General features: G+C 35.1%; 4 protein-coding genes and 1 long non-coding RNA gene across 5 annotated transcripts; 2 read left to right on the forward strand and 3 right to left on the reverse strand.

The window, feature by feature from the left end:
• The first annotated feature begins 268 nt into the window (after window positions 1–268).
• On the forward strand, window positions 269–960 carry LOC122317112 (monothiol glutaredoxin-S1-like). Its single transcript, XM_043134037.1, has one exon. It carries the CDS (start codon window positions 448–450, stop codon window positions 751–753), a length of 306 nt encoding a protein of 101 aa, XP_042989971.1. The 5' UTR covers window positions 269–447; the 3' UTR covers window positions 754–960.
• An 8,754-nt stretch (window positions 961–9,714) lies between these two features.
• LOC122315171 lies at window positions 9,715–11,259 on the reverse strand. The gene is made up of 3 exons (XM_043130962.1): window positions 11,061–11,259; window positions 10,626–10,721; window positions 9,715–10,545 (listed from the first exon to the last, which is right to left on the reverse strand). Exons 1-3 carry the CDS (start codon window positions 11,118–11,120, stop codon window positions 10,255–10,257), a joined length of 447 nt encoding a protein of 148 aa, XP_042986896.1. The 5' UTR covers window positions 11,121–11,259; the 3' UTR covers window positions 9,715–10,254.
• Window positions 11,260–16,243: 4,984 nt separating this feature from the next.
• Window positions 16,244–18,211, reverse strand: LOC122317485. Its single transcript, XR_006244485.1, has 2 exons — window positions 17,576–18,211; window positions 16,244–16,520 (listed from the first exon to the last, which is right to left on the reverse strand). It is a non-coding gene; the product is annotated as an uncharacterized LOC122317485 (long non-coding RNA).
• Window positions 18,212–22,341: 4,130 nt separating this feature from the next.
• LOC122316885 (monothiol glutaredoxin-S6-like) lies at window positions 22,342–23,001 on the forward strand. Its single transcript, XM_043133715.1, has one exon. It carries the CDS (start codon window positions 22,459–22,461, stop codon window positions 22,777–22,779), a length of 321 nt encoding a protein of 106 aa, XP_042989649.1. The 5' UTR covers window positions 22,342–22,458; the 3' UTR covers window positions 22,780–23,001.
• Window positions 23,002–24,687: 1,686 nt separating this feature from the next.
• On the reverse strand, window positions 24,688–25,200 carry LOC122316293. The gene has a single exon (XM_043132825.1). The coding sequence runs from the start codon at window positions 25,198–25,200 to the stop codon at window positions 24,688–24,690; it is 513 nt and encodes a 170-aa protein (XP_042988759.1).
• Window positions 25,201–25,895: the final 695 nt, after the last annotated feature.

Genomic DNA, 25,895 nt, shown 5'->3' on the forward strand with positions numbered 1-25,895 from the left:
TTCTTGCCATTTTAATGTGACAACGGTAACCTGATCGATCAGGACAAAAATGATAGATGGTTAGAGTTCTACTTAGACACATGATGAACACGCTGGTAATTACTTGCTAGGCAACTTGTAATTTCCACACTCCAATACGCGGGTCAGATCATGAGAGTACTTAATTAAGAAATCTAAAAGCATAATTTCCAAAGGCTTATCTTTAGGAATATTGTTATATATATGCTCTTTCGGTCGATCGTTGTTATTCTATCCGGAAAACAATGAATCTCAACCCACTCATGACTTAATATTGCCATTATAAATGACCCAACGATGGAGCTGAAGTTCCTCAGAGCAAAGCCTTGAGTACTTGACTCACTTGATCATCACAAGCTACCTTCAATACAAAACTCAAATATATTTCCGACATTTCCCTCATCAATTTTCATATCAAGTTAATTAGTAATGGATGTAGTGACGAGGCTGGTGGCCGAGAAGCCTGTTGTCATCTTCAGCAAAAGCTCCTGTTCTTGCATGAGCCACTCGATCAAATCTCTTATAGCTGGCTTTGGGGCTAATCCTGCAGTTTATGATGTGGGTGGGATCCCAAATGGACAGCAGATTGAAAGGGCACTGTCAGAAAGGGGGTGTCAGCTACCTGCAGTGTTCATAGGGCAAACTTTCATTGGTGGTACAAGAGAGGTCATGAGTCTCAACCTCAGGAGCGAGCTTGTCCCCTTGCTTAGAAGGGCTGGAGCTATATTTCTCTAAAGGCCAGCAAGGAAATGAAGCGTAATTAATATATATATATATATATAGATCGATCTGAATAAGGGATTTCCACTTTTTGCAAGAGGAAACGTGAAGTACTACTACTACTCATGATGAGAGGTTACCGATTTTTATTTTTGTGTCGGTCTTTCAAGTGCTAGCTTTTGGTCATATTAGTTATTAAGTGTTAAACTCCTTTTTGTTCAAGTTCGTTCTGAGAAATGTTTGACATAGAATATTATAGCTAGCATAAAAATGCATGTGAATCTTTCACCGGCCAAAACATTTGCAGCTTCTTCTGATAATCTGGATTAATTAATAGTACTGGCCGGTAGTACGTACTGCATGTTCTGTGCAAACCATTTTGAAGTTTGCGCAACTAGAAATGCAAAGAAACAAGCGACCATACACGATTAACACATGAATGATTTACCTTTGAAAGATAACCTTAATTAGATAGATGGCCTTAACTGAAAAATGTCGAGCAAGCGGAGACCAAATCAAGCTAGCTAGCTAATTTGGTCTTTTCTTGATTGTATTTCCGCTGAATCACCAATAATTGGATTCGTGCATGATCACTAGTTTGGTGTTTCCTTGGCTGAGCGGCCTGAGCCTGCAGCTAGTTTACTAAAACCACTGCGAATACAAGAGTTAGCGCAGCATGATCTGGGCCCAAACCAGCTATATATATGTTGCCAGGTTCAACTAAAGTTGTCATGTGATCATTGCCTTTGTCCTTTATTTGATTGAAGTCGGCCAAATGGGAACCTTACTCCTTAATCCCACACGTACCAGCCCTACGTTCATTTCATATGGGAAAACCAGAACTTTTGATCATCAACTATATATATGTGTGTGTGTGTGTTTCGAAAAATCAAGCCTATTTTGGAACTTAGTAATCATATACACCCGCGCCGGCCTAATTGATTCACCGTGTATTATTGAACGAATGTCATGATATATATGTCTCTTTTGGGACATTTCATAAGAAATTCAACGATCTCCAAGATCATATATACAATGCAGCTCAAAAAACTTATTGTTCGGTTACGTTGTGCACTAACAAAAGCAAACCAAAATATAAATCTTTATTTTATTATTTTGTTCAAAAAGATAAGAATTCTATTTTTGGGAATAAACATCATGCAAAACTTAGAATTAAAAAATTGCTCTGAAAGAGCATGCTTTTGGGAGGAAAAATGAGAGTATAAAATACAGACTAGCTATTAATTATAAGAATGAGTAAAACTATATAATAGATCTCATCCCAAAATTCTTATCTCATCTCATCCGGGCATCTGCTCCTTCTCAATTATAATTCAAATACAAAATTTTTAAAATAATCATTACAAATTTCTCAAACTTTTAAATAAAAAATAAAAAACAGTTTAACTTTTTCAAATCCTATTACAAGAGGGTGTGTTGTCGGAAAAGATGTGGATTTTGTGAGAAAAAGTCTTTACTGACCAAATGGTTGTGTGGGTGGCTCGGGACTTAAAACTGAGGACTTTAGGTATATTTTCTCATGAAAGGTCTAATTCAGTTTTTTTTTTTTTTTTGGGGGGGGGGGGGGGGGGGAGGGAAGCAATTTTTTCCAAGAAATAAACTAGGACTATACTAACGGAAGAAAGCCTTGCCAAAAATACTCCATGAGATATCAATTCATGGTAAGAAATACAACATGTTTCCACGAATTGCATTGGTGGGTACACTACAACAGATTGCACTTTTCCCGGCGATTTGAAAAGTGGAAAAATCCCCGCCAAATACATATACCGGCGATTACAAAATCGCTGCATATTCGCCGGTACTATTCAGCCATTTCCGATATACTGCGGCGGAAACTAAAAAATTGCCGCTAAAACTAACGGATTTCCCAGCAAGTTTTGACTCGCCGGCAAAGAAATTTAAAAACAGAAAGTCATTTGCCAGCGATTACAAAATCGCTGCCAAATCCTTTGCCAGCGATTTTTGAATTGCTGGCAAAGGAATTTAAAAACAGAAAGTCATTTGCCAGCGATTAGAAAATCGCTGCCAAATCCTTTCCCAGCGATTTTTGAATCGCTGGCAAATGACTTTCGGTTATTAAATTCTTTTCCCAGCGATTAGAAAATCGCTGGGAAAGGATTTGCCAGCGATTTTTTATTCGCTGGCAAATGTCTTTCGGTTATTAAATTCATTTGCCAGCGATTCAAAAATCACTGCCAAAGGATTTCCCAGCGATTTTTGAATCGCCGCCATTAAATATCCTTTGCAGTTTTATCAGCCTATTCTCCGCGAAAAAATGGCCTTTTCCGGCGACATTTAATCGCCGCAAATAGTATTTTAAAAAATAAAAAAAATATATAATACAGTTGAACCTATATGGCTGTTATAGCCTAAAACACACAACATCCTTATCATATAATTAAATCAACTTATTATATCTTGTAAATTCATCAAAATCTATATGCATGAATATAGATCATTCTCCTAGATCTAGACAACTCCACAGTAGTAGGCACATATTAGTGGATTTATAACCCTACACAAGATGGGCCAATCTGAACATGTAGTTAAACAGATCACCATAAGCAAGTAAACATTTTCTAGTAAGTACTACAAAAACCATATACATTTAGAACAAAAGCGAATTTATATTTTTTACAAGCAAAACAAAAGCAAAGATACTAGGGCAAAAAGTAATTACAAAATGAGTAAGTAGGCAAAAATGATTATTCAAAGCTGAAATGATCAAACAGAAGCAGAAAGCTGGGAAAGTTGTACCAGTCATGATAGATGCCAATCAATCCTCGCTCATATATGACACCCAATGTATTTTTCTAAGATATAGTGGGCACAACATTCATGACCCACAATTTGGGAGATTCAAGTGCAGCAGCAAAACTTCCTAAACCAGCATTCATGTCCATGATGTTGCGATACCTTCCAGAGTCAATGAGTTTATTAATCTTCTTATAAGCTTTCACATGTTTCTTCCATTTACTGTTGTCCTCCTGGTATGTCTCAACAGAAACTCCAGGAACAGATCCACTAGAAATTCTAGGAGGAACAGAATAAAGCCTTTCTGGAAAGGCCTTCAATTCCCCACCAGCAACTTCATCTGGACTACTGACCACAGGGTATGGAGTTATGCATGCCTCCATTTTCTCATACCTGTATGAAATACATAGCATCTTCTTAGGTGGAATCAAAATATAAAACATAATAACATTAAATAACTCAAAAGAAAATATAGCAGTGTACATTGCTAGGTTAACAATACAGATGTTATTTGTTTGGATGATGGTAAAACCTGAGTTACCATCAATTTTTTTTAAGGCAATGCTCTAAAAGCATGCATACTAGACATTATCTAATTTGACATCTTTTGTCCTTATAATTTCTAGTTTGTTTCAATTTAGTACCTAAAATTTAAAAATTAAAATCAAATCCTCGACATTTCAAACTCATTACAATGATATACTTCACTCTTTTAAACTTGCTGATATGGCTTTTTTTTTGCCAAACATAGTACATCGGAAGACTAGATGGAATGTAAAATTTCAAAAAATGTCCATCTTCTAAAAGGACAACAAAAGAAGAAGAAACAGACAACTAAAGAGGAAAAACCAGATGAGGGCAGAATTTAAAACTTCTTATAAGTTACTGCTATGGCCATTTATTGATTTTTTTTCCCTGCAACAATAGTCTACCATACAACTTCAACAATAATCATGAAACGCAGTAAGTTTTATTGATCAGAGGATGACACTGCAACAATTTTAAAGGATTTACTTTTTTAATTTTGTAAATTTGACTGGATTGAAACTAGCTATAAATTATAGAGACCAAAAAGGTCTTGTACCCTAAATCCAAGGTCATTAATTTGGGTGGTGGTGAAACCTGGGTTACTCCCAAAACATATATAATGGATTAATATAAACTTGGATGAACTCCAACATTTTGTTTTCTAAACACATGCATACCAGACATTATCTGCTTCAACAGACTTGTAAAGAGGAGTCTGCAAATCATCTTTTCTGCCACGACATGAATCAGCATTTAACCTCTTCCTCCAAATGGCAATTTCACCATTCTCATACTTCTTTTCCCAGCAAAGTAGTTTGGCAGTCTAAGAACTCGATCAACTTCCATCAGATAGATTCCATCTGTGAAGAGAAATATATCAGATCCAGTGTCACATGATACTACAGTGCTGCCATCACAGTTTCAGTACAATATAAAGGTGCCATATAGGACAGGATGCAGGGGAAAGGTATGTATATATATAGCAGTACAGCGGTTCCTTAGTCTTGTTGACAAGACCATGCACCTCTTTCACTTTAAATATTCATGCAGAAAAAGAGACAAATACATAGATAATTAATTACAAATAACTAAATAGAAAGCTGTTATTGGTGCAGCTAGCAATGGAGAGACATCTCATTCTCAACCTTGGATCTTTTTTCATGCATCTGGTTTAAAAAAGGTCATAATGAGTACTTAATTGAAATGATATTCATAAAGGAAAAATGGATTGGATGTGTAACATGGGGATGTGGTTGCCCAGAAACTAAGACTTTTTGCTTTACTTATATCTTGTGTTTAGTATTTTTTAAAGTTATTTATTGACTGATTAAGAACGATCCATTAGTCATTCTTTGCCTGCTAATTAAAAAACAATATAGATGCTGATTGCCTTATTCATCACTTGGTGTGTAAGGAACCTAATTTCTTTGATATAAGCACAATGAAAGGATAAGTGGTCGATGGATATTCTTAATTAAAAACAAGGAATAATACAAACCAGTTTTTATTTATTTTTTTCTGTGATGAGATCAGACAAGACAGATAATACAAACCATTACTAAAACATTAATTCAGTACTTGAGGCACATAAATTAAAGAAGATGCACAGGTAATTCATTGGCCACCTTATACCAATCACTATCAATATTAGGAAGATCAGCTTTAATAAAACACCAGCTGTGAGATGGAGAAAGGAACCATCTTTAATTACTTGGCACAACTTATATTGCATTGATCTTTTTCTTTTGCTCCATAATCAACACAAACTTTTTAACAGGTTGATGATGAGTACCATCACCTCTCTTTTCTTCACCAGCCTACAGTAGTTATATATAATATGATCTCTTTGGTAAATTTAAAATATGATCAGTACTATTCTAAGACCCCATTTCCAATAAGAATCAAGCTGAAAGAAACAGTTGTGAACATTTTATTTTGGGGGAAGGATAGGTAGGTTTTAGTTGAGATGGTTTTAATATAATGAAATGGGTAGATTCATGTATATTTCAAGCTTAAGGTCATTCATGAGAGTATTTTTATTCATATTCTCCTCCGTGGACTTCCTATATAAGAATATTTTTATTTTTTAATAATGATTTATTAAGGTTTTCACTGAGACTATGCAAGACTTATAAACAAAAATATAGTTAAGATATATTTAATATTGATCCTAACTAAAATAACTAGAAATCAACTTTTATGATCTTGTAAAATTAGAAAAATATGAAGAAGTTAGTAGTCTAATAAATCTGAAACAGTTTTTAAAATCTATCAATTTGTCACTTATATGAGCTATCCCTACCTGAAGTTGGCCTATTTTTTCCTTTTAGGCGTTTAATATACGAAATTCATTCTGGCATAATATGTAAGAGTTGGTTTTTCCCCTTTACCAAATTAATATTTGTTCTTGTAGTTTGGTACATTTTCCTATAGGATTTTAACTGTGAACTCAAATCTCAGGACAAATTTTGAACGGTTGTTTTGCAACAGTTCAAAAAACAGTTCGACCTTAAGCTTGCTCTTGATCTAAATCTATATATAAACACTAAAAACAGTAGTATTACACAAAGAAAACCAAGCCTTGTTTCCAAAATCGGCACTTAAACCGCAAAAGGCAAACACACAACATTTTGAACCAAACAGAGGAACTAATACATCAATTTCGCATAAACAAAAATATTGACCAAAAAAAAAAATACAACTTTTGCAATGCAACCTACGCATGAAGGGGGAAAAACAAATAAATTGGCAACAAGAGATACCTGATCGGCTTGGAAATATTCCAAGGAGCAGATGACGATTATACTAGACTGCGGGCAAAAGTTCAACTTGGGAAATAAAATGGAGGCACAGAACCTCAGTTGGAACGGAAGGAAACGTAGGGACAACATCGTTACTAGCCGAAACAAAGGGAAATTGATTTTTTCATTTTGGAGGTAGTCGAAAATGGAGAAGCAACAACGGAAGGGAGAAGAGTGTGGGAAAATAGGACAATGAAAACGAGGTATGGCTGAAGACAGAGGAGGTGACGCTGTGCGGAAATGCTGGGAAGGGGCCAAATGCAGGTGCTCGCAATCGAGGGTCCGTCGAAGTGGGTGTTGGGGGGAAATGTGTTTGGTGGGGAGAAAAATGGTGGGTCGGGGGCGGCGGGGGAAAAATTAAAAGTACTGAGAGTTGGCACCCCGTCTAAATCAACGTAGTTTTGAGCGTTAAGAAAACATGTATATGTATTGCAGCGATTGACTATCACTGTAAAAGTTCAAATTAATGACCCCTCAATTGATTCGCTGGATTTTACTTTAAAAACTACGGCGATTTTTAAATCGCTGCAAAAGTGTGGATTTCCCAACAATTTTATTGACAGCGATTAAAAAATCGCTGGAATAGGTTATATTTCTTGTAGTGGTAATACCAAAAGTGATGGAAAGACTCTCTGGAAATAAACGTCAGGCAATAGCTTCTCCCATGAACATAACCAGTGGGTAGAAGGCATTTTCCACAAATCTAAACTATGAGCAACACATATATATATATATATATATAAGGCATTTTTTATGAAGCACACACGTTTGTTGCTAGATATATTATCACAACAACAGACCATTAGTAAAGGGCTTTTTCCACCAAAATTAACTTGTGGATAGAAAATGCCTAATCAAGATCTTTTCCCACAAGTTGCCTTCATCCATAATAGTCATACATAATAAGTGAAATTTAATATCCAAATAATAAGCAAAAGAATGTCTATATGAATGCAACTTTTTCACATGTTGCTCTATTCTTGTCATGTCCAATATACTAGGTGCATTGGTGAGTCTTGAAAACCATAGGAAAAATAACACAAACAACAATTCATTCACAACATATCATTAGGTTCATTCCAGTGGGTTAACCAGTCAATACAAGATTTGCAAATACCTCAATGCAATCAAAGTGGGAAGTACAGAAGACACTGGTAACATGCATACTAATGTACAGTAATATTGTAAATCATAACATATACAAGTGTCTAACTACATGGTTTAGATATTTTGCAGGCTCTAGACACAACTCCCTCAACATTCCATGCTTAGCTAATGTTGAAGCTCCAATTCATGTCCACAAAATCTGGATGCAAAGCCTCTTCCAGCTCCACATATCTAAGAGACACTTAAGTACCTTGAAAAACGATGTTATAAACTGTATTAGCCAATACACATCTAATCTTACCTACTTATAAGACCAACTCTACAGCAAGGGAGATAAAGTTTGATTCACACAAAGAATATGCAACATTATCATACAAAAATAGGGCCCTAATAACAATTAACATTGCTTTTGCACAAAAAAAAAGTTTATTTGGTGCAAACCACCACTTTATCACACCCTAAGACACATGCAAGTAAGGAAGCACACACAACCATAGAGTAAGGTGCATCTATGCCATGTGGTTCCCAAATATGTTGAACAACCTACTAACAAGATTAACGCCAAATCATGATGTCAATGCCATGTACTCTATTATCATTTGGCACATAAAACATACAAGCCTCCACAAATCTTTTCACATATAAAAAGCAATTGGTTTTATATGGCTAAAACCCTTATACATACTTTCTGCCTTTATGCATTTTTACTGCCACAATTTGTGGTTTTCACCAGTAGTTTTTGAAAAGAAACATACTCAAACCAAAACTTCTTTAATCAACCTATTTTTAGGCTTAACCAAACCATCTCGTTAATATTATGATTTCCATATGCAACACATTTTCTAGGATAACTCACAGTACATTTATTAAGTATCATCAAATATTTGAAATACTTGAAAACTTACTTGATGGGAACCAAGGTGGAGCTATCCTTAAAGATCCTTTGTAAGTTCCAGATAGGCCAATTACAAGATCAAGAGCTAAGAGGATCAAGGAAGCAATGCAAGAATTGGTGCAATCCACTTGGGATATAGCTCGGAAGAGCCTCACACTCAAGATGGATTTGAAGGAAGAAGAACCAGTTTTGATCTACTTGATACAAGTTATGGAAGACATGACTTAGAGATAGGGTCTGTTGTTGTTAAAACTTTCAATTTGTTTAAAGGCTTTTTATTATTAGTTTATAAGAAGTAGGCTTGAGGACACTTGGCCCACATATGTCTTATTTCTAATAGACTATGGTGTTTTTGGGAAGGTCTTGTATTTTGGCCAAGAGTTTATTTGGAAAGTTATTGTTTTATGTCTCACTAGAGTTTCAAAAGTTACTATAGCGTTGCGTGCGACACTATTCACGCTACAGTACCCGAGCCACTTTCACTTAGCGTTTTTGGGAATTGTTTATTTAAACCACTTGTAGTCTCATTTGAGAGCACAGACTGTAAGGAATTTTCATTGTGAGTTGAGTTATCTCCTCTTATTCTTCTTGAACTTTTGAACTTATCAAAGGTAAATCAAAACTTTTGTGGCGTTCCTCCTTTGTAATCTAGGTTCTTGAGACGGGTTCTTCAACGGGTCTAGATTTTAATATAATCTAGGTTTTTGAAACAAGTTCTCATCGGGTCTAGATTCTCCATCCATAAACCTGAGTTTGGATTTCTTAGGTTTATTTTTTCAATATTGTTGTTGGGTCTCAAAGCAAATCGATTGGGGTTCACATCATTACTCCTTCTAGCTTTTGACTTGGTATGAAATTGTGGGCTAGTTGTTCATTATCTCCACCAACTACTTTGCATATTGCCTCCCCCATGAATTTGTTCTGGAACTTGATGAGCTATGGTTTGAAAATGTTGGTCGCAATCATGCTAAAGTGGACCCTACAAAGAAACAGGGATGGTATTTTAAATTTGCAATCTGTAATTAGTTTATTGTAAGTCTACAAATTATATACCCAATGCAATAGGAGAGGATTATCACCCCTTCATAAGTTTCTCAAGCTTCAGTAAAATCACTTTACTGCATTATACAATCTTGATTAATGCCAATGCAATTCATTCAAGTGGTGAACTTTCCCAAAAAAACTAATAGATACTTATAAAACCTTTCTGCAAGCGGGATCCCAAAAACCAGTGGCAAAATACCACCACACACACTTCCCACACTGCCACCTAGATCCACCATATTAATAAAAATTCTGGTCTTAAAAAAAGTAGGGCTTTTCTCTTAACATAGATGCCTAAGCATCTCCTTGGGTCTCTCTTTGAAACTCACTATTTGACTCCAATTCAGACACCTGGAACTTCATTCATTTCTCATACTCAGAAAAATTTCTCCGCATAGCAGCCATTTGACCCATTATTTGGTCAAGTTTAGACTTGTACATTTCTGCACAAGTCTTGTTCCATTCATTCTCCTTGACCAAACACACAAATGCTTTGTTCTTCTGCATTGAAGGAAAGCGATTGGGAATGACTGAATGCGCCAACCCTTTTGCATAACCAAATTTGTACCCTAAAATGTCCTTGAAAATACTCGTAGCCACTTCTTCAATTTCCTCATCTGGGTCTTTCTCATTCAACTTCTCCACCACCAGATTCTGAAATCATAGGAAAGAAAATCAGGCTACTTATTTGACTCAATATATATCGATTAAAAATTAATGAGAAACATTCTCACATAATTGTGTTCAACTATGGCATTGATAAATTTCTCTTTCTGCCTTGACCAATGTTTTTCTTTATAGAAGGCGACCAGATTCGGTGTCACATCGTCCTGGCATTCAAAATCAGCCATCTATACATCAAACTTAACACATTTAAGAAACATAAATATTTTTTAAGCTCTCATAATTCTTGCCCTCTCTTCCAAAAGTCTAACAAAGGATTTCTTGCTGCATGTATGTTTCACCTTTAGTTTTTTTCTATTACTAGTGTTTATTTGAGATTGCTCTTGAATTTAAAAGAGGAAAACATCAACTCTCATAGATGTGAGAAGCTATCAACAAATTAAAAACTTTCACAAATAATTTACTAAAGCTGATCTAAAACCTAACCACAAATGATAAGAACTAATTGCATCAATTTTGCGAGAAAACAATTAATTTTTAATTACCTTGAATGCACCGCTAGCCCACCTTTGACATAGCCACTCCCAAACTAGTTTGTCCTCCATGGACGTCCCACCAATAGGGCCTCCTCATGTGATCCATATTTTAAGTAGACTATGTGTAATTCATAGTATGCATTGTACTTATCGGCCAGATTTGTTATCACCATTTCACGATGATTGTCTTTCATCCAATCTAGCACAAATTCAGCCTGCAAATTAAGAAAAAGTTCATGTTACATACTTTCATTAATGGAACATATAGATAAATTCAAATATAATTGGGTATAAGGCATATATAATAAGAGACTACTCTAACACAATCAATCAGCTCTTGCTTCTCCTCCCCAGTTACACAACTCTAGCTTGCATGCCTTATTTCAATATATACTTTAACAACCCACGTCACTCAACTAGTAAAGATGGTAGTATTCTCGCACGATGGACCTCTATGCCCATCCTTGATAAGTAAAGGAATGTTACCCAGTTTCCGAAGGCGTTCAAATTGAGTACTCCTCACAAGCCCTCGGCTCCATTTCTTTAATGTTTGAACTATATCTCCAAAAACAAGTCAGTAATAGCTCTAATCAATGTGCATATATCAACACATTGTTATAATCTGAACATCATTGTAGAAATGTTTGTACTTTATTTTACCAACCTGCCATACCTATAGTAGTATTCCCCTCTTCAACATGTTCTACATCCATGGGCCCATGTACACCGGTATCTCCTATTGCTTCAGATGAATCATTTGATAGTGGGTCGTCCTTGTCTTACAAATTCCTTCTCAGAGGCAATCCTTGTGCATCTAGAGTGCTACATGCACATGATGGTGCTCTTTTGTGTCCACCTTGTCCCCTCCTTCCCCCCTTTACAGTTTGCCACATCATTGTCTTAATCTAGAATTCAAACTAATGATTGTCATGCAACACAAAAAAAGTATTGTAACATGCTATTTACATTATATAATCTAGCAATTTGGAGTACTATTTGGTATATCTGAAAATAGCTTCTGTCTTTTTTTATAAGTAACAAAATAGCTTCTATATTTATCTACAACTAAGATAGAGTAGCATCATTAATAAAATAGTGCAAACTTAATGTTATTCACTTAACTGCCTCATGGCTGTAAAGTCTCATTGACTCACCTCTTAGGATATTGTTAAATCATATTTCACTTCTAACAAACTAACCAATCAAAATATGCCCTTGAAAAGTTATTAACAAATTACATAAACAAGCTTTTCCAAATTAGAATAATACCTTGGTTATCTCGGAAAAGGACTTTAAACAACTCAAAGTGGTGAAACCAGTGACAAAATCTGGTTTTCTCACTCATCAATTACTTGTCACATGTATCATATAAACAAGTTATTACTATAGTCATTTACCTCTACTTAAGTCTTTACATAATCAGGAGATACCATATTTTTGGCCTAACCCTAATTGGCTAAATAATTTATATTCCCTTGGTTAAGCAACATTACCAAGAACATTAATAACCATTTGCTACTTAATGTAAGAGGTATAAAATAACTCTCAATCTTAAATAAAATCTAGGAAATGCACATTTTTAATGTCACCAAGTACCATATAGAAAGCTGGTTTAGAATATATGTCAACAAAAATAATATTATAAACTATATTCTAATAATATTTTAACTTTATAATATTTTTTATAAAACTTTTTCTTTTTTTTTTCCAAAACTCAAGAAATACTCAACTCAAATTATCTGACTACTATTCACAAACTATCTTACTAGTATTCACAAAATTCTTATCTCATCTCACTCTCTAAACAGGTCCATAAAGTTTTGGGGTGCATGTGCAAACTGCCCCACTCAATCCTTTCAAAAGGATGTAGGGCTCATCATAAAAAGTAAGTTTTTCATGTAGGTCTCTTTAGTTGAACTCCACTTTTTTTCAAAAGTGATTATGTGAGGCCTGTGCGTAGTACGCTCAAACTATATAAATCATTTACTAACTATAAAGAACATTGATGGGGCCTTTTATTCAATTCAAATGATGGTCATGAGTAATATTGTCAGTCAAGACAAGAATAACTAGTCTATTTTAAGGTCTTTACATTACACATCATTCATATGACATAATTTGATTTTGAAGATAAATTTTAAAATCTGAATCTTACCAATCAATTTATATCATGTAGATGGTGTACATGTAACAATCCAGAGATATGGAGCTCTGGGCAACAAGCACAAAAAACAAAGAAGCAAATATCGACGGAGAAGAAGGATCAATTGGATTCCCAAAATTGTGTACTATTCATTAAAGAAATGTTGAAATATATACAGCAAAACATATAACTGCCTAACAACTTGCTCTAATAACCTTATGACATGTGTAAAATATAAATACAAATGAAATACAATTAAATATATGCAGCAGCAGATTTACGTAGTGTATAAACTACATGTTGTTTGTCCAATGTGTTCTAACACCATCCCCCCCCCCTTCCCCCGCGCTCAAGATGGAGAGTAGAGATTGACTACTCCCATCTTGGAGAGATGTGAGTACAGCAAATAAGAAGGTAAATCTTTAGTAAAAATGTCAGCCAACTGATTATTAGAAGACACATGAGCAATAGAGATAATCCCAGCTTGAATTTGATCTCAAATAAGCTGACAATCAAGCATGATATGCTTGGTCCTTTCATGGAATACCGGGTTAGCAGCAATGTAAAGGGCGGCTTGATTATCACAGTGTAGAAGAGCAGCTTGAGTATGTGAAATACCAAGATCTTGAAGTAAATACCGTAGCCAAAGTAATTCAGAACAAGTAGTGGCCATAGACTTGTATTCTGCTTCAGCAAAAGATCTGGAAACCACATTTTGTTTCTTGAATTTCCAAGAAACCAATGAATTTTCAAAAAAGATGCAGTGACCTATGGTTGACCTACGAGAATCTGGGCAAGAAGCCCAATCTGAGTCACAATATGCACGTAGTTGAAAAGTGAATGATGAAGAAAGTAAAATCCATCGTCCAAGAGCTACTTTAATGTATCTTATAACCTTGTTAGCTGCAACCAAATAACTAGAGGAGGGTTTATCCATGAATTGACTCAACAATTGCACAGCAAAAGATAGGTCTGGCTGAAATATAGTCAAGTATAAGAGCCGACCAATCAATCTTCTATAAGTGCATGGTTCTTTGAGTGGAACTCCCTCTGTTTTGCTGAGTATAAAATTTCCATCAAGAGGAAGTTTAAGTGGGGTGTAGCAAAGCATTCCTGAATCTGCCAAAATATCTAAGGCATACTTCCTTTAAGAAATATAAATGCCTTTGGATGATCTAGCAATCTCTAAGCCAAGAAAGTATCAAAGCAGCCAAGGTCCTTAATTTTGAACTTATGATTAAGGAAAGTTCTAATGGAATTAATAGAAGCTTGAGAATCACTAGCAAGTAAAATATCATCCACATAAACTAATAAGGCAATGAAAGAAGAACCATCTTGCTTTGTGAATAAGCTATAATCAGCTTTTGATTGGATAAAACCATATTCAAGAAGAGATGAGGTAAGCTTGCAATTCCATTGTCTTGATGCTTGTTTAACGTTATAAAAGCTCTTAAGCAATTTACAAACTTGGTGTGGCTGCCCCTTAGTATACCCGGGTGGTTTCTTCATGTAAATCTCTTCTTGCAAATCACTATTAAGAAAGGCATTGTTAACATCAAAATGATGTAAATGCCATCCTTTGATGGCAGCAAGGGCAAGGAGACCTCTCACAGTAACAAACTTAGCAATAGGGGAGAAGGTCTCATGGAAGTCTATGCCCTCTTGTTGTGTGTATCCTTTGGCTACTAATCTAGCCTTAAGTCTCTCAACGGTTCCATCAAACTTAAATTTAATTTTGTAAACCTACTTACAATCAATGGTTTCTTTTCCATAAGGTAATTCAGTGAGTGTCCAGGTCTGGTTATTTTCCAGTGCTTCAATCTCAGCTTCCATAGCCTTACACCAACCAAGATCCTTCAAAGCTTGTCTATAAGAGGTGGGCTTGGTTTGGACATAAATAGAAATAGTAAAAGCGAGAAAGGTAGGACTAAATTTATGATAAGATAAGCAATTATTTAAGGAAAAAGACTTACCACTAAGAGCAGGTGCATTCCTGAAAATTGATTGTGCAGGGGGATCAAGCATGGTTTGAGAACAATGATAGTCCTTAAGGTACTGTGGTGCTGTTCAAATTCTGGTAGACCTCCTAAGAACAGGTAGGGAATGATTTAGAAGGGTGGGTGAAGTGGAGGAAGTAGTAGAAAGTGGTGGGGATGGAATTAGAGTAGGGGATGATGTAGGATGTAGAGAAGAAGGTGGCAAAGAAGTGGTGTTGGGAGGAGGTTCAGAAATGGGGGTATAAGAGTGAGGGTGAAAAATAGGTAAAGGTGATTGTGAAGGAGAAGTGGATGAGAGTTGTGATGTTTGGTGAAAAGGAAAAATGGACTCATAAAAAATAACGTCTCTTGAAATGAAAATGGTGTGGGTGGATAAATCCAATAATTTGTATCCTTTGGTGCCAAAAGGGTAGCCTAGAAAGACACACCTACGGCCTCTAGGATCAAATTTTTTTCTAGCATGTAAAAGGGTGGCTGCAAAACATAAAGAGCCAAAAACCTTCTTGTGGGCATATTGTGGATTTTTATTAAAAAGGATCTCAAATGGAGTCTTATTTTGTAAAATGGGGCTGGGAAGCCTATTTATGATGTAGGTGGCTATTAAAATACAATCACTCCAGTATGTAAGAGGCAAATTGGATTGGAACCGTAGTGCTCTAGCCACATTTAGCAAGTGTTGGTGCTTCCTCTCAACAATGTCATTTTGTTGAGGGGTTTGCACACAACTTTTATGATGAATTATGCCTTTTTCATTGAAAAAATTGGTCATACAAAACTCAGCACCATTGTCACTTCTTAATATTTTAATTTTGAGTCCAAATTGTGTTTCCACCAAATTATAGAAGGAAGTAATGCTGGTTTTGGTTTCAGCTTTGGAATTAAGTAAGTAAACCCAAGTGGATTGAGAGAAATCATCCACTATGGTTAAGAAATAACGTGAGCCATCATAGGCAATAGTGGAATGAGATCCCCATAAGTCACAGTAGATTAATTCAAAAATCCTAGATGAAGTATGCTCACTGTGTGGAAAAAATAATCTGTGGAACTTGACAGGAGGACAAACAGCACAAGGAGTTTCATTAATATCAGTAAAATGCTTGCTTACAACTGGATCAGAAATCTTTCTTAACCTATAACTGATAAATGGCCTAGGCAAAAATGCCATAGGTCAGATTGATTGACATTATTAATGAGAGAAGTGTGTGCAGTAAAAGATGTGTGAGCTAAAAGAGATTGAGTAAGGGCAGAAGGAGAAATGTCTGAACAGATGAAATGGTATAAACCATGCTTGAGCTCACCCTTCCCAATCGTTTTCCAAGAAGGCAGGTCCTGTATGAAGCAATATTGAAAGAAAAATAGCAAGCAACAAGTTAGGCTATGAGTCAACTTAGTTGCAGAGATTAAATTGAAAGTGAAATATGGGACGCAGAGAACATCCTTTAAAATGATGGTATTGGCTAATTAAACATTACCAATATGTGTTACAGGGGCTAAACTTCCATTTGGAAGCTTAACGAAGTAGGCAACAATGGAAGAAATGGTTGTAAAAAATGAAAGGCTGCAGACCATATGGTCTGTAGCACCTGTGTCCAAAATCGAACTTGATGAACAATGAGATGAGGTGCTCTCTGTGTGTGTAGAAAAACAAGAATATATACAAGATATTTTTGAAGTAGGAACAGAAGAGGAATGAGGGTGAGATGGTGATCCCAAGTGAAAAAACAAAGGCTGCTATTGAAGAATCCTTGGGCTGTAGCAAGGACAGCAGCTGCTGGTATTGATGCTTGGTCAAACCAATCCTGTCATCACTAGAATTGTCCACATCAGGAACAGCAGAATATGAAGTCTGATTGGCAAGTGTAACAAAAGGGGGCTGTTGCTTGGCGTGCAACTTATGGCCAGGGGATAACCATTTAATTTGTAGCATTTTTCAACATAGTGGCCAGTGAGGTTACAGTGGGAGCAAACTAGAGCAACAACATTACCAAGCTTAAAACAGGTCTCCATCGAGTGGCCAGAAATCTTGCAGTGATTGCAAAATGGTCTATCCTTCTTGGGGTTAGGATTCAGTTTGGGTGGGTATTTGGATGAAGGGAAGGGTTTCTTAACAACAAGGGCCATGGTCTCAGTAGAGGGAATAGTAGAGGTCAGTTGAGAATGCCGTTCTTGTTGCTATATTAGGGAAAACACCTTGGTAACGGGTGGAAGGGGATCCATCAACATAATTTGGTCTCTAATGGGGGAATATGATTCATTAAGTCCCATTAGAAACTAAAGAACACAGTCCCTCTGATAACGATCCATAAGGGTTTTTAAAGTACCACAAGTGTATGTAGGAAAAGGATCATAAATGGAAAGCTCATCCCATAGTGATTTCAACTTACCATAATAGATGCTTACAGAATCACGTTCTTGAAGAAGATTGGCTAAATCCTTCTTCAACTAAAAAATCCGTGGACCATTTTGCTGGGAAAAACGATCGTACAGGTCTTGCCAAATCTCCTTAGCATCATCGACAAAGACTACAGATGATTTAAGTGAAGGACTAATGGAGTTCTGGATCTAGGAAACAACTATATCGTTGCACCTCTCCCATAAATCAAGTAATGGATCTGTAAGAGAGGTACCCGAAATGAAGCCAAGTTTATTCTTGGCTCGAAGAGCGCGTCGCATGGCTCTAGACCATGTGGCATAATTATCAGTGGTTAGAAGTTCAGGAACGAGGGTGATGCCCGGATTATCACCATGATCAAGAAAAAAAGGGTTTGAGGGATTGGTGAGATTGAGGTATAAGGGATGGGTATGCTAGTTTAGTTGGGAATTAGGATTTGGAAAAATGGGCGAATTAGGGCTGGGAGAATTGGGGCTGGGAGAATGAGGGCATGGTGAGTGTGGAGGGGTTTCATCTTCCATCAGGGTGCTTATCAATAGTTCTCGATACCATGTAACAATCCAGAGATATAGAGCTCTAGGCAACATGCACAAAAAACAAAGAAGCAAATATCAACAGAGAAGAATGATCAATTGGATTCTCAAAATTATGTACTGTTCATTAAAAAAATGTTAAAATATATATAGCAAAAAATATAACTGCCTAACAACTTGCTCTAATAATCTTATGATATGTGTAAAATGTAAATACACATAAAATACAATTAAATATATGCAGCAGAGATTTACGTAGTGCCTAACTACGTGTCGTTTGTCCAATGTCTTCTAACATTACGCATTACGCGTGGTCCTGTGTAAAGCATTTGAACGACATTTCTCATAAAAAAAAATATCAAATTAGGTTAATATTTAATCTTGACCATGTATTTATATGCATGATCTCAAGTACTACGTACGGTCATTAACGATCATGTCATGATTGAATCAGGCAATAATTAATTAATCACGATCTGATGATCACTCTAATCACCTCCAACGTACGTACGCTTCTTGCCAAATAATCAGCCGTCGAGGCACTACAAAAGAATCGGCCTGCAAACGTCGCATCAATCAGTTGAGCATCAATATATATGATCAAGCTGCTATAATTGCTTTAGTTAATTGAAGATGCGCGTGCACAAGGAATTAAATCACGATGCCAAGTACTACTGTAGATTAATATGAGTAATTTGCATGCATGCCAATTAATAAAGGCTCACATCTTGCACAAAAACTAGAAGATTCGGGATATTGAACATGATGATCGTGACGATTGAAATAATGAAGAACTCATATATTATATATAATTACCGCATGCATGAACATATTATTAATTCGATACATGCACGCAATAACCAATAGCATATATACATGATCTGCATGCATGGGGAACTTTCGACACTGAATTAATTCATCATCTGCTGATCTAGCTCTGGCAGATTTTGATCAATCTTGGACGTTAGAGATCGATCATGTGGATGCAGAGGAATAATTAATTGGATTTGAGCACAAGAAGAATAATATATTTACCAAAGATCATGATCAGTACACGTCACCATCGATCTGCTAAATATCTGCAGAGACGTTGCATATATATCAGGTTCTATACTTGAAAAAAAAAATAAAAAAAAAAGTAAGATTGTTTTGGAGAATTTTGTTCCTGTCCTCCACGTAGAAAAAGCATTAAAGTTGAGCCATATTGTCACGTGGTTTGAATTATTTATTATGTTTCACGCTTGAAACGACTATTATATATATATACTATACTTGCAAATTGGTGGAGTTTTTCCAATTTATTCGTAGAAAAGCATGCATATAAAAAGGCGAAGCATACAAATTAACAGTGGTCAACGTCCGTCCTTGTCAGCTAGCTAGCTAGAGAGAGAGAGAGAGAGGTGAATAATTTGTACAAGCAAATTAAAGCAGTGACTTCAGAACCATGATCTAATCCATAAGTGATGCTAGGAACCGTCCTAGCATTCAGCTTTATACTGATCTTGTTCTACACATATATGCACATCGGTCCACCAACCAAAGTTCACATTACCCCCTGCCCCCACATTCACTTTATAGCTAGAGACATACTTTTTTATCCTCTATCTCTTTTTTTGTCCCCAATATCTCTTATATGAATTATATATATATATATATATATATATGTGTGTGTGTGTGTGTGTGTTTTAATTAGTAAATAATATATTTATGGTAAAAAAAAAAGTCGAAATCTAGCTAAAAATTGATAATAAAATGCACCCAAAAGCATGCCATATAATCTCTCGATCGTCATAATTAAGGCTTATTACCTTAAGTTTCTCAAGGGATCTTGACTAATTATATTATAATGCTTGCAAGCGGCCGGCATGCATGAATGCATGATCATGATGTAAGACCTTATATTTATACCCTCCAACGTCTTTTTTTTTTTTTTTTTTTTTTTTTTTTTATAGAAATAGACTTCATTTCATTTAATGAACCAAAATTACAGTATCAATACAAGGAAAAACCTGGACTACAAGCCAAACTAACGCATCTACTCTGGGCCGGAGCACTCCCACACAAATTTTTTTGTGATAGACATTGTCTTAACTTCTAAAAACTCTCTCCTAACAAAGAAAAGTACTCTATAAAACAGAACTAAACGCTCCATCTTCCAACTGAAGAGAAGTACTATCTTCATCCTCCCAAAGAGGAGGATTATTATCTCTCCAACTCATCCCAAAGAAGGAACGGGACTATGCTGCTATAACGGACATCAAATCTAATAGTCTATTTCATATTATTTTTTTTTTATTTTTAAAACCACATACATAGAAAAAAACTAAAAACGCATCTAAAAACAAAAGAACCACATGGATTGAAGAAAACACATTGGGCCAGCCCAAGCAAAAAAGTCCAGCCAATTTGCAAGTATGAATGCCCCTTAGGATTTCACCTCTATCATTTTCGCCGCCCCCTTGCTTTTTACTTTTTTCTTTCTTTACCCGCTGCTCCAACGTCTATTAATTATAAACATAGTTGATCGACAAATAATACATTAAAATAATGCGACATCATAGCTAGCTAGGCCCACAAAATTGGTGTGGCTTAAAAAGGGCAACGATCGAGGTAAATGTACTTACATACATCGCCAAATATTAATGCAAGCTGCATGAGAAGGACTAGTTAACTAGTCAATATATTGTTAGGTTCAATATATTCGATTGTACCATGCATTTATCGGCCAGTTCTACATTATCACTAGCTAATTAATAACAAAAGATTATTATAAATTTATAAGTAATAATTACTTACGAGTAATGTTAGAAATAGTCGTGAAGTGTAAGCGTCGTATAATTCTTTTAAAAAATAGTGAAATACAATATTAAAAAATTAATTTATTTTTAAGTGAGTCCCCTATTTATTCATATTTTTCAAAATAATTACACTCCATAATTGTAAAAATCATTTCTTATTACTTATATCACCAAGTAGAGGCCAGGGCTTTTAGACAGGGGTTACATTCAAGGCAACCTCAGCGCCCTTGTGCATGTTGCTTATTACAGCATGATATTGATCATTCCAATAATTAGTGCAATATTAATATTGATGGTGTTGAAATAAATAGGAAAAACATAAAGTACTAATTCACATTCTCTAATTGTCAAGCATCTTGTACTTATATCTCTAAATTGATACATGATTATATATCTTCAAATTATATCTCTAAATTATATAAATGCATTAATGGGTCATATTTCTAATAATAAGAGTATTATATATATCATTAAGATTGTCATGTACTGATCTATTTTTCATTTTAACTGTCAAATTAATTAGATAATAATGTTATTTCTTTGATTTCTAATAGTTAGAAGCTGGGTCAACATCATTTATAATTTGTGGATTCTCAAGGAATCATTGTCTCCATCGTGTACGGTTTCTACGTACGTAGATTTTGTGCTATTTGGGGGCGAATCACTTTTCTTTTCTAAGCATATTATATTTTCAATTTACTCTTTTTCTTGTCTTTCAATTGCATGGCTTTCGGTTTTCCCGCATCACACTGAATGCGAATCTTGCAAGGGGAGAAAAAGTGCTTTCCAAATAGATAAACCCGACTTCCTTTATGATCGATCACTTTGGCAGATGCTTCAAAAATATAGATAGGTACGTGAGTTTCTATGAAGCGAAGGAAAACTGATCATGATTGATGAGAAAATCAAAGGGAAAAGGTGGAAGGAAAAACAATCTAACATACCTGGTACGCATGTTGAATCGATGAAACGTCCTCATTTTAGGACCTTTAGATTATATCTTGAACGTACGGATCGACGTACCTTGAACATAAATTTAGCCTTTTCTATAATATATATTAATTGCACTTCTCTAAATGAGGCAATATATATATATATATATATATACGTACACATGTAAATGCATGCATATGTTTGCACCTTGTTATTCTCTGAAAGTATTAAAACGACAATACCACTGCATGCACTTGGCTTATCCGAAAAGGATGGTTGGAGATGTTAACTGGCTGATTGGCAACGTATTATGAGTCCATTTCCATGGAAATAAGGAGGGTCTCTATCATGTAATCATGTATGAATAAGGTTAATTATCTGGGAATCCAATCACATATCTTCTGGAAAATTTTATTCCTTCTTAGTGCATGTATGGTTGTTCTATTCTAGAAAACAACACACCTTTTAGCATTATAAATAGACCTCCATGGTATTTCAAGCTCTTCACTACAACTAAGCACCACATACAACTCATTTGCAAAAGAAGATCTCCCGGCCCGACATTACGTACGTACAATTTCAGCAGTCTTCTAATTACTGTTTTGGCATTAATGGATACTGTGGCAAGCTTGGTGGGTGAAAGACCAGTGGTGATTTTCAGCAAGAGCAGTTGCTGCATGAGCCACACCATCAAGACACTCATAACCGGGTTTGGGGCTAACCCTGCGGTGTACGAGCTTGATCAGATGTCGAATGGACAGCAAATTGAGGGGGAACTGCTGCAACGAGGTTGTCAGCCAAGCGTTCCTGCTGTTTTCATAGGGCAGCAGCTCATTGGTGGCGCCAATGAGACCATGAGTCTCCACCTCCGGAATGAGTTAGTCCCATTGCTGATGAATGTTAAAGCTATATGGCTGTGGAAGAAAAAGTAATTTCTTTACAGCCTTTATAACAGGCATCTGAAATCTGAGCTTGCAGGCTCCACTACTCAAAGGTTTTTGTTTTCCCTTTTATGACATAAATAAAATGTGAACGGGTATGGATTCCATAAATATATAGAGTTACTATAAGTAGTAGTACTACTCTCTTTATATACAAGGGTACTCACTTGTAGAATTTCTACAATAATGACTAATTAGTATGTTTTGTTGCTATGTGCTAGCTTCTTAATCTTCTTCTCTCCTATATTTACATACTTGCCAACATAAGTTGCATTGCATTCATGTGATAGATGTGTCTAATGACAAAGCTCCAAATTACATGCATCTTAGAGAACCCCCTAATTCTTTTTTAGCCTCCCCTTCGATCATTTTGGGTCTATAATTCATTCAAAACATCTTATACATAGCACCTAGTACGCTTTACTAGATAATCAATCCCCATATTTATTGATCGTGAACAGCAGCACAATATAAATTGTGAACCCATAAGGGCGCATCTGCATGCAAGAGAGAGTGAGAGAGAAACACCAAATATAAGAAATTAAAGGATATGGACATGGTTAATCATGGGACTGCCAAACACAATTAATGTTCATGAGTTGAGTTCGATCGATGGGGTAATTTATGATCAGTCAAACTCGAACTCGTCACGATTAATTAACTAAATGAGATCGACTATTACGATCAAAATACAAAATCATTATTTTAATTGATTCGTTTGGCCTAAGAAAATCATTCAAAAATAAAGATTTTATTATTTGTGTTATATTCTTAATACTCTCTGTCACATGTGGGTAGAGGTGTAAATAATTCAATTTGGACAGGCAAAAACGACTAGACCGAACTGAATTATGGGCCGGTCGGTCTCGGTCCCAAAATATCATGCGGACCGATGTCTTGGGGTCTATTAATTTTGGACTAAACTGAATCGGACCGAACCCCTATGTATATTTTTTTTAAAGTGTTTTTAATAATTTAATATATTATTTTTATATAGTGATTATATAAATTAACTATGTAATTTTTATCTAATTTATTATCATTGACCATATAAAATAATATGTGCTATTAATTAATAATAAATCATAAATCATGTGATAATTTATGTCATTATATATAAATAGTTAATACACCATACATTCATACATAGTCTAGTATTTACACTTAATTAAAATAATTAGATAATTTTTTTTTAAATACCGAAGTTGCAAGCAGGCATGAATAATTTATGTACAATGAAATTATTTGATATTAATTAATTACCATATATAAAATGTATGACATTATTAATAATTATGCATACTAAAAATTAAAGTCTAAGTTAGTGAATAGTAACTATCAATATTATAAATATAATTATAGTAAAATATTTTTTAATGAGTTAGTTACATAATCCACATTAATAATTCATTTAATTTTAATTTAGTAATTTAAATAATTTTTTTATTAATTTATTTGAAAAAAAAAAGATGAAAAAAAATAATAAAATAATTAGGCCAAATTGAACGGATCGACTGAACTGATAGCTACCGGTCTGTTCCAGTCCCTATAGATGTTCGTTATAATTCGGTTCGGGGAAAATAATGGACCATCACTGAACTGGACCAATTTACAACCCTACTTGTAGGCCAATCTCTCACTCAATGAGTAAGCCCAACACATGGAATATTTAATTAAATAGATAGAATCTAGAGTCAGGATTCAAACTCAGAACCTTCTCTCTGATACCGTGTGAAATCACTAATTGTCTAAAAATGTCTTCTTCTTCTTCTTTTTTATAACAAGAATTTCATTCCATAACAGAAACCTTTACATAGCAACTTGATCAAACCAAAGAGAATGATCAACAAAGTTTGAGACATTTCCCCACCACATTTGAACATTACTAACATTCCTAGCTTATCTAGTTAAAGTGTGTGCTACTCCATTGCCCATTCGGTTACCATGATCAATGCAAACCTCATGGAAGCAACTCATTAAAGCCTTGGTTTCCTTAAGTAAATTGCCATTAGATGAAAAGGTTTCATACTCGGTTTGCAAGGCCCATACCAAAAGCAAACAATCAGATTCAATGGCAAGTTTAGGGATCTCGAGAGGAAAGCACAATTGCAGCCCTCTTAACACAGCAAGTAATTCGATGGTAGCAGGTTCATCTACTTCCCTTTCCAAAAAAGTTACTGCCATCACCACAGCACCTTTGCTATCTCTTAACACCAATCCAATACTAGCCTTTTTTAATTCTAAAAACACAACCCCATCAACATTAAGCTTCAAGAAACCTTCTTGTGGAGGTTGCCATTTACAAGCCTTCCTCACATCAATTGCAATTGAAGAGCTAAGATCAGTAAAAGAGTTATACAAAGACAAAGCACTATTAACAGCTATCCAGGGACTTAACAGTTCATCTGCCATTTTCACTTTGTTTCGCCTATGCTACAAACCCCAACTAATCACAAACAATAGAGTAAAATAAGCTTCATTACCTTTATGCAACATAGCTTTCACATTTGTATTATGTACTTAACAATGTATTACGTTTTGTATTCTAAACTACCCTAATTTTTATAATGTGCTTATAAAACTACAAAGCATTATCATATAAGTTCTAAACTATAAAATGTTATAATGCACACCTTCGATTAAAATTTGACCATTAAGAATTTAAGATCAATGTAAAATGAGAAATGATATTTGCAGTTATAGGTCGTGCAAACCCCACACTCATTTAAAAAAATTAAACGTGAGTAAATAAGGGATTTACATGTAAAAATTAATTTTTTAATGGTCGTTTTTACTCTTTTTTAAAATTAGTGCGTGACGTTTGCACAACTCATGATTGTATTTAGCATACTCACGTAAAATAGGTCAAATTATTAATATTGGATGACGGGCGCATTGATATAACTTTTTAATAATTTGAGATTAGCATCATAACTTTTAGCAACCAATTGTTTCACGTTGAAAAATAGGAGTTAGTACTTTAATTGATAGTTTGAGAGCAAAATGTGTCATTGTCTTAAGAATTGATTGAATTCACCAGAAGAATTATATACTTCAAAAACTTTATTTTCCATTACACAACTTTATTATTACTTGGTCGTCTCTCT

This window comes from Carya illinoinensis, chromosome 7 (genome assembly GCF_018687715.1).
Source record: "Carya illinoinensis cultivar Pawnee chromosome 7, C.illinoinensisPawnee_v1, whole genome shotgun sequence".
NCBI lineage: Eukaryota > Viridiplantae > Streptophyta > Magnoliopsida > Fagales > Juglandaceae > Carya > Carya illinoinensis.

What these genes read in the sequence shown, in the direction of transcription:
- LOC122317112 (XM_043134037.1), top strand. Translation starts at nt 448, where the DNA reads ATGGATGTAGTGACGAGGCTGGTGGCCGAGAAGCCTGTTGTCATCTTC.
- LOC122315171 (XM_043130962.1), bottom strand. Translation starts at nt 11,120, where the DNA reads ATGGAGGACAAACTAGTTTGGGAGTGGCTATGTCAAAGGTGGGCTAGC. An exon ending in GGGCTAGCGGTGCATTCAAG is followed by an intron (nt 10,722 to 11,060) that starts GTAATTAAAAAT and finishes TTTGAATGCCAG; the next exon opens with GACGATGTGACACCGAATCT. An exon ending in CCATAGTTGAACACAATTAT is followed by an intron (nt 10,546 to 10,625) that starts GTGAGAATGTTT and finishes CTATGATTTCAG; the next exon opens with AATCTGGTGGTGGAGAAGTT.
- LOC122316885 (XM_043133715.1), top strand. Translation starts at nt 22,459, where the DNA reads ATGGATACTGTGGCAAGCTTGGTGGGTGAAAGACCAGTGGTGATTTTC.
- LOC122316293 (XM_043132825.1), bottom strand. Translation starts at nt 25,200, where the DNA reads ATGGCAGATGAACTGTTAAGTCCCTGGATAGCTGTTAATAGTGCTTTG.